At 42.0% G+C, this 10,790-nt stretch overlaps 1 protein-coding gene across 2 annotated transcripts in view; it reads right to left on the bottom strand.

Moving 5' to 3' along the window:
• Positions 1 to 6,085: 6,085 nt before the first annotated feature.
• The window catches only part of ATP10A (ATPase phospholipid transporting 10A (putative)), a 113,434-nt gene continuing 108,729 nt past the window's right edge, over positions 6,086 to 10,790 (bottom strand). For both annotated transcript variants that reach the window (XM_013180709.3, XM_013180710.3), the window contains 4 exons: positions 8,780 to 8,860; positions 8,585 to 8,689; positions 8,049 to 8,236; positions 6,086 to 7,405 (listed from right to left, as the gene is read on the bottom strand). In XM_013180709.3, coding sequence (XP_013036163.1) covers positions 6,700 to 7,405; positions 8,049 to 8,236; positions 8,585 to 8,689; positions 8,780 to 8,860 — 1,080 coding nt within the window. In that variant the 3' untranslated portion in view covers positions 6,086 to 6,699. The remainder of the gene's footprint in view (positions 7,406 to 8,048; positions 8,237 to 8,584; positions 8,690 to 8,779; positions 8,861 to 10,790) is intronic.

Below are 10,790 nucleotides of genomic sequence, written 5' to 3'. Positions count from 1 at the left end.
CTGCAGGAGCTGGCTGCCGGTGCCGAACCCTCCTTCTGGAAGGATTTATGTAGTGCTGCACTTTATATATCAAGGGAGACATTACTGCACAGAGCAAACAGCCATACCTAAAAGCATGTGGGAGCTGCTGCTTAAAATAGAGATAATTCCTCATACAGCTATATAGAAAAATCTTTAACCGTTCTTTTCCCATGTAAATAAAATGCAGTCTTTGTGGCACCATCACCGATTTGAACAGTGGCTTCTGATGCTGGATCTTGGGGTTGTGGGACCACCAGAGCCTCAGGAAAACCATTTTGAAGCAATCAAAGCACCAGAGATCCATCTGAAATGTGCGATGCACTCCAGCATTTCACAGCACAGGAACATACCCGTCTACTTCAGGGTGTCCCAAATTAGAGACATTTGTAAGTCTTTCCCTATGATGAACCTCCTAAGTCAGGGCAAAAGTATTTTGCTTCTTTTTTTTTTTTTCTTTTTTTTTCTTTAAACTGAAGACACACAGGCTGCCTCCAGCGCATCCCATAGCATCTTTGACTACACATGCGTCTTTTTGCATGGCCATACCAGGGGCATTCCGATGACCAGAATTAATACTGAGAGGTGTGGGAGAAAAAAATGAGATATTTATGCAATGGTGAAGGAGCTAAGTCCAGAAAAGGACCCTGTGGATAGGAATAAAACATGGGAGCAGGACAAGGCAGGTTTGCACTACTGTGCTGATCCTTCTGTACAGACATCTACAACAGGGCTGCCTCTCCTATAGGACACTGTGATGGTCCCTGAGAGGAAAAGTGCAGGAAACCACCCCTGCATGAGCTTCTGCACTTTGTTGGGAAGTTTATTGGCTTTATTGGCTTTATGGGCTGGAAGGAAAGAAATGTAGCAACTACTAGCTAATAGGGAATGAATGTTCGCACAAGCAATCACCTCCAGCCTCCAAGTAAGTCAGTACAGTTGCGTTGCTCAGTGTTGGCCAGGCGTCCAACCCCCTTAGCCGTGTTCAGCCAGAGACAAGGAGACAAATTCACCCGTGGTGTAGATCTAGTGAGGTCTAAGGTTTGTGCCGGGGAGCCTGCCAGCAGGAAGATGTGCAGCAACACTGTGTGAAAACAACACGGTTGGAAAGCTCTGAGGTTCCCCTCATCATTCTGCCTGCCTTGGGACTGCTGAACAGCATCCATCAACAGTTCTCCTTCCCCGCTACACTGCATCTGCAGAAACCGGTCTCTAGTGGCTTCTGCGGTGTCTTTGGCATGCATTGCAAGGCACGGGCTGTTGTATAGGTGCTGGTTTCCTGAACGTCCACACGCATTCATTACACAAGCACGCATCTAAATTTAATGCAAGACTGAATGAAGCCCGAGATGCTGAGCAGTTCAAATCATCAATTCAAAAACGTGAGGTTATTCCTGTTTTTAGTTCAGGTTTTGATGCAGATTTTAGGATTAGGATTTGGACAGGAAGTATTACCCTGAGATGATTCAACCACGTGCAATTCTGATGTAGTTTATTTTAAGCTTAATGCGTCCATATACTGCAACTGGTATTAGTGCAAAACCCTTTTGTGTAGCACCTTTAATAGATAAAACTCCTCAAATCCTCCATATCTGCTGCGCATGGATTCGGTGAACAGCCTACAACGTTTGGGCTGTATAAGCCTTGGATGGAGCCAAATACGAGCGTGACACCAGAAAGCAGGGCCAAGACGTGACAAAACAGCACTGATTAATTGAGTCGGTAGAGCCTGCAGAAGTACGGGGAGCAAGAACAGACTGCAGCCCTAGGCAGTACCGAGTACCAGTAAATTACAAGCCAAGGTTCAGTGCAAGGTAGATGGAAAAGTTGTATCATGGAAGAAAGAGCAGTCTCTGGTTGAATATTTTGAAAGGATCTAAGGAAATTTTGCTAGTCAAAGGATGAGATCTCCTCATGAAGAAAGCACTTAAATCACAGCAGAGCATCACTGGATTTGGCCACAGTGAGTAGTCAGCACTATCATCAGTTTTCTAGTTTATGAAAAGCATAAAAGATCATTTAACGACCATCAGGGGATATGGTCATGGTTCTACATCTGATGCCAGAGTATGGCAAACAGGTGCATGACTGTCAGCCCACGGAGCAGTGATCTATAGCTGGAGCATCTTGTAAAAAAATACCAGGCCCACAGAGCAGTGATCTATAGCTGGAGCATCTTGTAAAAAAATGCCAAAGTGTTGTTTTGTTTGTTTTGACATTTATAAGCTTAGTTCCACTGCTCTGGTGTGTGTGTGAGATCCTATTTCTGAGGTTAGAGTGCTAACCTGATAGAAGGGTTCTGGTTATTTCTCAAAGACCTTTACACATCCAAGAGAATTTTGTACATGGATAAATCACAAAGGAGTTGGTTCCAACAAATGAGAGCAAGAAAAATGGATCACGGTGATGCTTTAATTCACAACGCTCTTCTCAGTCATTAATTTCAGCTTGGACTGCTTCATCTGGCAAAGCCTTGCAGATGTAAAAGTGCTTGCAGGGTTCAGTGCAAATACTCGAGGCAGTGTTGGCCACAGACTGAAATTGAGTATTGTTTTAATGGTCTTGTGGATTTGTTTCATAAAAGCAGCTGTGTGCTTCTTGAGGATTGGCCTCATGAATCTAAAATTTCATAAAATATGACAACTGTTCAATTGCACAGACAGGAATAACTTTATAAGTTTATTTCTATTTTATTAAAATCAATGTATACAGCTTCAGAAAGCTATTGGTATTTGCTTTGTTAAAATGTTTCAAATATTAATAGCAGCTTCAGATTGTTGTCAGGCCCTAAGGCCCAGCAAATAATATGCTTTGATGTGTTTGTCTTCTGGCAGCTGAAGAGAGAACTTGATTTGAAATGAAAAGAATTAGTTTCCTTGGTATTTTCTTTCCAAATGTGATTTTTTCCCCTCCTCTCTGTGGTTAAAATTACATTTTCTTTGTACCGTTTTAGAATTTATCTCCCCAAAGAAAATGGAGACATCTTGCTTACTTTGACCTGGTTCTGTGCCCTAGGTATCTTGCTGTGCACTTTGGCCCACGGAGGCCCCAGTGTTACGGATCTTCCTATCTGTAAGCGTGCAAGCAATCCCGCTGAGGTCATTGTGTGCCGTTAAGGTCAGTGGGATTATTTGGTTTATTTCAGATTAAACTCATAGATGTTTGCAGGATTGCCGTCATAATGTTTTTTATCTTTTAGTGCAAAGGGAGCATTTACACTTCATATATTTCAAAATATATCTCTAAGTATCATCTTTTTTTCAAACAAAACACAGCAGTTATCAAGGCCTGATTCCCAGCTGGGGAAAAAACAAACAAACAAAACAAAACCAAAAAAAACTTGCAGAAACTGAAGCTGCTGCAATGATCTACGGGAACATTGAGTTTCCCTACATTTATGACACCGCTGTTTTGCTCACACGTTCATTTGTAGTGGCAACTAACACAACTATCTGCAGTGCACAAGCAGCTCTTGGCCCCAAAGCAACACTTTTATCCCTCACCTACACAAATAGACTTTGAAATTCTGAAAACCCAGCAACAAAAAGAGATCTTGTACCACAAGGCACTGCTAGCAAGGAAGGACATTTGTTTTGATGCAGGTATCTTCAATAGGGTGCTGGACCAAGGCCCCAGGGTACTCCAGCCCTTTGCTGCCAGCACCAGGCCTGCCCCATGAAGGCTCTGGAGTGGAGGGGAGAGCATTTTTTCTGTGTAAATGGATAAAACAATTCATGCCTCCATGGTCTGCCCTGGAGTGGCTTCATTTTTGTTATCTAAAGCTTTTCTCAGGTTCATGAGGTATTGCAATGTTTGGAGAGAGATTTCAAGCAGGCCCAGGGCCAGGAGCAGTAGCCGAGCCCTGAAAGCACCGCTTGTAGAAGGGGAACTTCCAACTGGCTGGGGGAGGCTGCAGGTAGCACAGCCACAGCCTGGTCAAATAATAAAACCAGGACTCAATTTCCATCTCTGTCACCTGCTAGCTGTGCTGGATCTTAAGCTGCTTTGTCTTATTTAGCTTGCAAATGCTAAAGGCAGTGTTCATCCCAGCATACCTCCACACTGCTGCATCTCATGGGGATCCAGCCTTGGTCAGTACCAACAAGCTAGCACCTTGCTTACTCTGATCCGGAGCCTCCCCAGCCTTTTGAAGAAAGGTATCTAGCACTGAGGTGCCATGACAGCTTTCACGCGCAACCAGATGGAAATGAGCCTAAACTTGGATTGCACGAGCAGGAAGGGTGTGTGTATTTTACATTCTTTTCATAGCAGCGCTACAGACCAGTGTTTGGCTGGTGTGAGCCACAAAACGTTGCTCTGAACACCACGGGACACCAAATGTGCTGTGGAAAGCTGTGGATGAGTCAAAGAGCCTGAGAGACCCTTGCCCACCTGCCTGGGCTGCTGCAGTAAGTGGGGAAGGGCACACACACCTGACGTCCATTGCACGCTCCTGCTATGACCCCAGGACATTCATGACTGAAGGGGGCATTTAACGTCTTGCAAGCCTGTGAACCTGGTATCTCACACCATGTCCTTCTGTGAGATCCTGTCTTACAAGCAAGGCAATGTTTCTAACCAGATGGCAATATTTAGTTTCCCCCTCTGACATTAAAAGATACTGCAGCACCACATAGGTGAATTATTTAGAATGGCAACTGCTGCACAGTTTGTGTAACATACAGATAACTAACCTTGCCAAAAAAGTACCTGCAATGTCATCCCAACAGAGTGACTATCAAGACCTAGGGGGCTGAGTCTTGATAGAGAGACAAGTAGAGATGTCTAAAATAGAAATCGCCTACCCAACTAGAGACAGCGGAGAAGGAGATTTTTCCACCTGAGCTGAGTCATGCAGGCTCCCTTTCCAGACAGCAAAGACAAAAAAGTGCTTTGAGGGGAGGACAACACCTCTGCCCTGCTTTCAAGGCCTACAGTAGCAAGCTTCTACATAGGCACTGATGGCGCCGATGCCTGCCTGCCTTTGCTGAACCCGAACGGGCTTGAAACTGTTCACAGAAGAGACTGGCAATCCCACAAATCCTTTAGCATCTTTGCTCTGTCCCTAATTCCAAAATGTTCCATCCCTAATTAATTCTAATTCCAAAACATAGTTTAGCTACATGTTGATGTGTCATGTTTAATCAGGGTAACGTTTACAGACTGATAGCTCTTATTTAGATTGCTTTCATCTCTTCCTTTCATTGGCATTTTCCAATTTCTTACTGCCGATTCTGTCTTGGGGAAGAGGCCAGTGTACATACCTTTAAAAAAAACAGATCCCAAGTGGATTAGAAAGTGACACATGGTAGACACCGTGGCTTAACAGGTTGAGGCAGTCCCTGTGGGAGCCAAGCTGCCTGGCACCGTGCTGCCAAAAAATGGAACATGACATGAACAATGTTTACCATTGATTGTGAACTTACACAATCAATGGTAAACAAGGCTGAGACAATCTGAAAACCTGTGCTGAAGAAACTAGGAACTAAGGCAGTTTATACATAACCGTGGTGACTAGGTATGAAAAAACCCAGCAGCCCTCCGAGGTGAAGCCCCCTGGGGTCCATCAGGTTGACACAATGCAGCAGCACACCACTACACCAGTGGCAGCTTGTGAGACACAATCCAAAACCATGTAAAGTTGGTTCTGGCACAATCTCAAAAGCAGTGATGCTCCATGCTTTTGGTACTGGGGCTAGCCTGTCTTACACCAGGCTCAGGTACCTTGCCATGACCCTTCTTGACCTCCAAGGCTTTATTTAACCTGGCTGAAACGACAGTGAAGATGTGTAAGAGAACCTTCCTCCTTGCCTGCCCGTTAGCAAGCAGGACTCACTTCTTCAGCCAAACCAGCCCCTTCATTGTAGGAATCCAGCACAAAAAATTACAGATCTCTCCAAGTCCAACTCCACAGTGGACACCAGCTGTTTGCCACACAGTAGTTCCACACAAATGAGAAACAGCTATTTTTCAAAAGTTTAATAGCCTGATACGAGGTCACGACCTGTATCATACTAGGTACTCCAGGTGAAGGGCTGAGATACTATTAATGCCAGACTGGGAAGTCACTTTGCAATATGGATGGTCATTTATTTATTGTTTTATCATGACACATAAAATGCTATGGCTGCAATATCAAAATATGGTGTCTCTTATAAAATACCAGTATTATTAATGCGGTGGTAAGATACTGTTAGCATTTACAGAGAGGTGTATAATAATTCCATCGTCTTGCCTAATGGTTTGCTCCTGCGACAAAGCACTCTGGCAAGGAGACAATGGATGGAATGCAGAGGCCTATTTATTATCATGGTTTTTCATCCTTGATTACTGAATGGCCTATAACGATACCAGTAATCGGTGCTGCATCTAATCCTTTTGGATATGGTAGACAGGTCCTTTGCTTTTACAGTATGTGTCAGAAGAAAAAAAGAGAAGCATCTGAAAATAAAGAGACGGCATTTCCTTACAAAATGAGATGAAAAAATAAAACAATATAAATGGAACATTCAAGTGTTTTCTTTTTATATTTAAAGCTCTTATTTCAATATACTGTATTTAAACATTCTTAAATAATCACTCTGTACCTTTGATTTTCTGTTTCATCTTTGGAAACAAATAGAGTAATCTCACTATAAATGTGTGCAAATAGAAAATATATAAATATATTTGAGGCCCATGTCATAAAAAGGTGGTCTCAGAATTGTCACTTTTACAATTGTCATATGGGGTCCCTTTCATTTTGTCCTGAAAGTTATTTGAGCTCTGTTCTTTTAAGCCTTTGAAGTCCTCATGCAAAGAAGAGCCAAGCACACACATACTGTCCTGTGTTTCGTTTTGTAAACTACTTGATGACACCTGTAAAACAGTTCCAAAGCGACTGAACAGCGGAGTTGATGTGATCCACTTCAACAAACTGAAGTCTGTTTGATCGACTGCTGGGCTCCATGGGAAAGTTGCTCCCACAGACAGTGAATCCATCTCTGACGTGCCATGAGTAACTTCATGAAATCCCACGGACGTTTCCTGACTACTTGCTTCTGAGGGGAGTCTGTTCTCACCGTAAAGCAGAGCACCCTGGGGAGAGGCTGCCACAATCCGATCTGTTGTATGTTCTGCCTTTGTGTGCTCATGGAAAAGCGACTCATCTTTTGGAGATGTTGGCAAAAGTGTGTTTTGGTTATAAACCTTACAACAATCACTGGCATTTGAGACAAGGTTTGGTGAGAAGCTGTTTGCAAAGGGTTGCATCTGATGTATTGACTCCTTTTTGACATTCAACTTGGTCAGAAGCTGGGTGCGAATCTCTGGGGGAAGTTTACTCAACTGGCGTCCAAGCTGAAGCTGCGTTGGGAATAGTGTTCCCTGAAGCGTTCTGTACAGAAATCTGCAAGAGGAGAACATGAACATGAAAAGAACTGAAATATGGGAAGTACCTAAGGTATTGTTAAGAGAAAATATCAAAGAAAAAAGTACAACATGGGAAAATAAGAGTTTTATGTGCCTTTCTTAAGTTCGTCACAAAAAAGATTACATATGAAGAGCTCTGAAAGCTGTGCTAATATTTGGATTAATAACAAGCAGTATATATAAAAAAAAGAGGTCTTCCATCTTTCCTAATGTGGACTCAAAGGCAACGGGGATCAGTCTGCAGGGCAGGCCTCCTACATCTGCAAGTAGGCAAATAAATCCACAACATACTATCAGGATTTCTGTATTATGCATGTTATCGGAGGACTGGAAGCATCACAAAAAACCTCGCAGGGTAGCAAATCTCTGCATGGCCAGGAGTTTCAACCAACAGCCTACAATTATCCCACTCCTGTGGTCTATAGCCAGGAGCTGTGGTCCATTCCTGTGGTCAGGAGCACAGAAGATGTTAGACAACCTGGCTTCACGTAACGACCCACTGAACAAAATTGAGTTGGCTGGTAAGACGAAAAGAAAGAAAGGAAGAGGAAAAAGAAATCTTTCTTGTCCTCCCAATCATATGTATGAAGTGCTTTCACATATGAGAGAAGACACAATACCTGGGCAGCAAGGCAACAACTGGTGATATAATGCAAGTGAAATAAAACATCGGGTCTCCCATCAGCCTTTCCATAGTCCAGTAGGGATTGGATGGAGGATGGCATACTGGGCAGGAAGCATTGTAAACCAGAGCCACAAAGAAAAATAAAAGGATGCTGAAGATGCAAGATGACCAGTGGAGAAAAGTCTAGAACAACAACAACAAACAAACAAACAAAATAAAACACAAAGGAACAATGATTCTTTATTTTCGAGAACATGATTCTCAATTAATAGTTATTAATTTCTGGAGCCAAATCCATGCATAGCAAAGAATTTAGAGCTATATATTTTCAAAAATTCTTATTATATACACAACACTACAAAGCAATTCGTAAGTCACTGTTTAAAATCTTTTTCATGTTCACTTACAGCACTTGATAAAAATAGAGTCTGCTGAGGGAACAAAATGAACATCTTGTGTTTTTGAAGAATGGCATTAAGAAAAGAATTACAATATGCTGGCAAGTTTCTGTGTGGACTGTGGGTACCTTACCCAAGTTTTGGTTTCAATAGCCAAATGTAGTATAATGGTGAAAAGAGCTATTGTGGTGATGGGAGTTCCCCAGGAGAAAATATCCACCTCAGAATCATAGTAAGTCTGCAAAGAAGGAGACAGAATTTAGCCCAAGCTATGTTTCCAGTTCTCCTCAAAATGTTAAAAATAGAGTATCTTAAACCAAACACTTACAAAATAAGGAATGAAGAAGCAAACCAGGCTTTGATACATAGCATCAATCATGTTCATCCAAAACATGTGTGGTTGATACTCCTGTGGCAACAAAAAAAAATACCAAAAAGAAAATCAGAGCCTAAGTAAGATGCTGTTTGTTGGGTTAGGTATTTTCAGGGAAACATTCCAATGGACATTTTAAGGGCTTGTGCGAATATCCTCAACACTTTGCCAATTAGTTAAGTACCTTCAGGGATGAAGTATGAGGAGCCTATCTGCAAGTCACTCCATTCAGGGAAAGAAACTTCTCCTTTATTTTGGTTCCTTATCAGAAGGTGTAATCTGACTCTGACACTCCTAACACACACTCAGATCAGCAAACGTTTATGAAGATGCCCAAGTTTATGCACAATAGTTAGACCACTGATTTCAGGAGTTCTCTGAGGTGTAAGCACATGACTGAATGGGTTTTCATATGCACATAAGCACAGAGTATATATTTGTAAGAGAGAAAACAGAATATGCACCATTACTTAGAAAGGAAGATCTACAATGATTTTTGTGATAATTCATGCAGGAATTTATGCTATGTTATAAATACAAATGTAAAAACGAATTAGATACATATATCTGTGTGCATAAAATTGCTTGCTAAAAAGCAAAATTAATACTTTGAGTTAAAGCACTATACAATTGTAGTGGTGTGGATGATCATAAAAAAAGACCCGGGTGTAAGGAAAAATAGTTTGTAAATGGCAAAATATGTATGTATTTATTTTGGGTTATAGGCCTCATCTCCAACCACTGAGCTCCTCAGGGATCTTCTCCTCTTTGAATACTATCATTGCAGCCTAAAAATGAGAATTGAAAGATGCTTAGAAAGAATTATGGTGTTCTTGGGTCCACTGAAATCACATGTGGTTAAGCACTGGAACAGGTTGCTCAGAGTGACGGTAGAATTCCATCCTTGGAGATATTTATAACCAGACTAGGTAAAGCCCTGAGCAACCTCACCTAGCATTGAAGTTAGGTTTGCATTGAGCAGCGGGCTGGACAAGATGGCCTTCAGGAGTCCTTTCCAACCTAAATTATTCTGTAATTCTGCAGGCATTGAATTGGTGATTTCTTTTTGAAAGACATCCTACCTCAAGCAGGACTTCTGTCAAGTTTTTAAATGCCTTCTTCGTAACTATTCAGAGAAAGCACTGACCAGATTTCAAATAAACTTAGAATGGTCCTCAGTTTGCCTATGAGAAATAATTGCACTCTGTACACAGGAGATTTGTCTCTTCAGTTTGCCAGCTGAAGACAGACAGACATAACTTCCCCACAAGCTTAAGCTGTGACAAGATTTCTTATAACAAGACAGTGCCTGTCATTGGATGTGTAGTGTACCAAAGGCAGGTGTACAGTGAGAGGCAAAACAGTCACTGTATCCCTTCAGAGGGCACAATGCCAGGTACTTTTAAGAAAGGCTTCTGCCTTGGAAGTGATGCCTAGATATGGATAGTTTTACCAAGCAGAAAGATTTTCCCAAAGTAAAATGCAGCTGTAATTACCAGAAGTGGTTTTGCTTCAATCCCTCCTTCAATTCCTTCTGTCTTCTTTGCACAATTTAAGTGGATGGGACAAGGTGTTTTCAACAAAAGCTTTCTGAATCTGTCATCTGCTGATGACTACTTCCCTCCGAGTCTATCAACCTGTGTGCTTACTCCTAAAGCCATCTTTGTCTTCTGCCTATTTGTAAAGGACTGGGGCCTGAAGTTTTGAGTAAGTATGGTGAGGTAGTTCTGTGAAAATCTTTATTAATCTATAAGGTACAATCTACCTTAGTAGCTATTTGTGAGTCTAGACCAGGAGGTAGGTGTTCAGCTCAGGCTGACCTGAAGTGTCCAGTTTCCCACCTGCTACGTATTTCAAAATATAGCTGGTCTTTTTGTTGTTGTTATTTCAAGTGTACTTTTGTCACCTAGATAATTTGACTAAGATGAGCAATATCCAGACATAGTGATAGTGGCTTCTCGGACCT

The sequence above is a fragment of the Anser cygnoides genome, chromosome 1 (genome assembly GCF_040182565.1).
Source record: "Anser cygnoides isolate HZ-2024a breed goose chromosome 1, Taihu_goose_T2T_genome, whole genome shotgun sequence".
Taxonomy (NCBI): domain Eukaryota; kingdom Metazoa; phylum Chordata; class Aves; order Anseriformes; family Anatidae; genus Anser; species Anser cygnoides.
The sequence above is the reverse complement of the archived record's forward strand: the minus strand, read 5'-3'. Positions and strand labels throughout refer to the sequence as shown.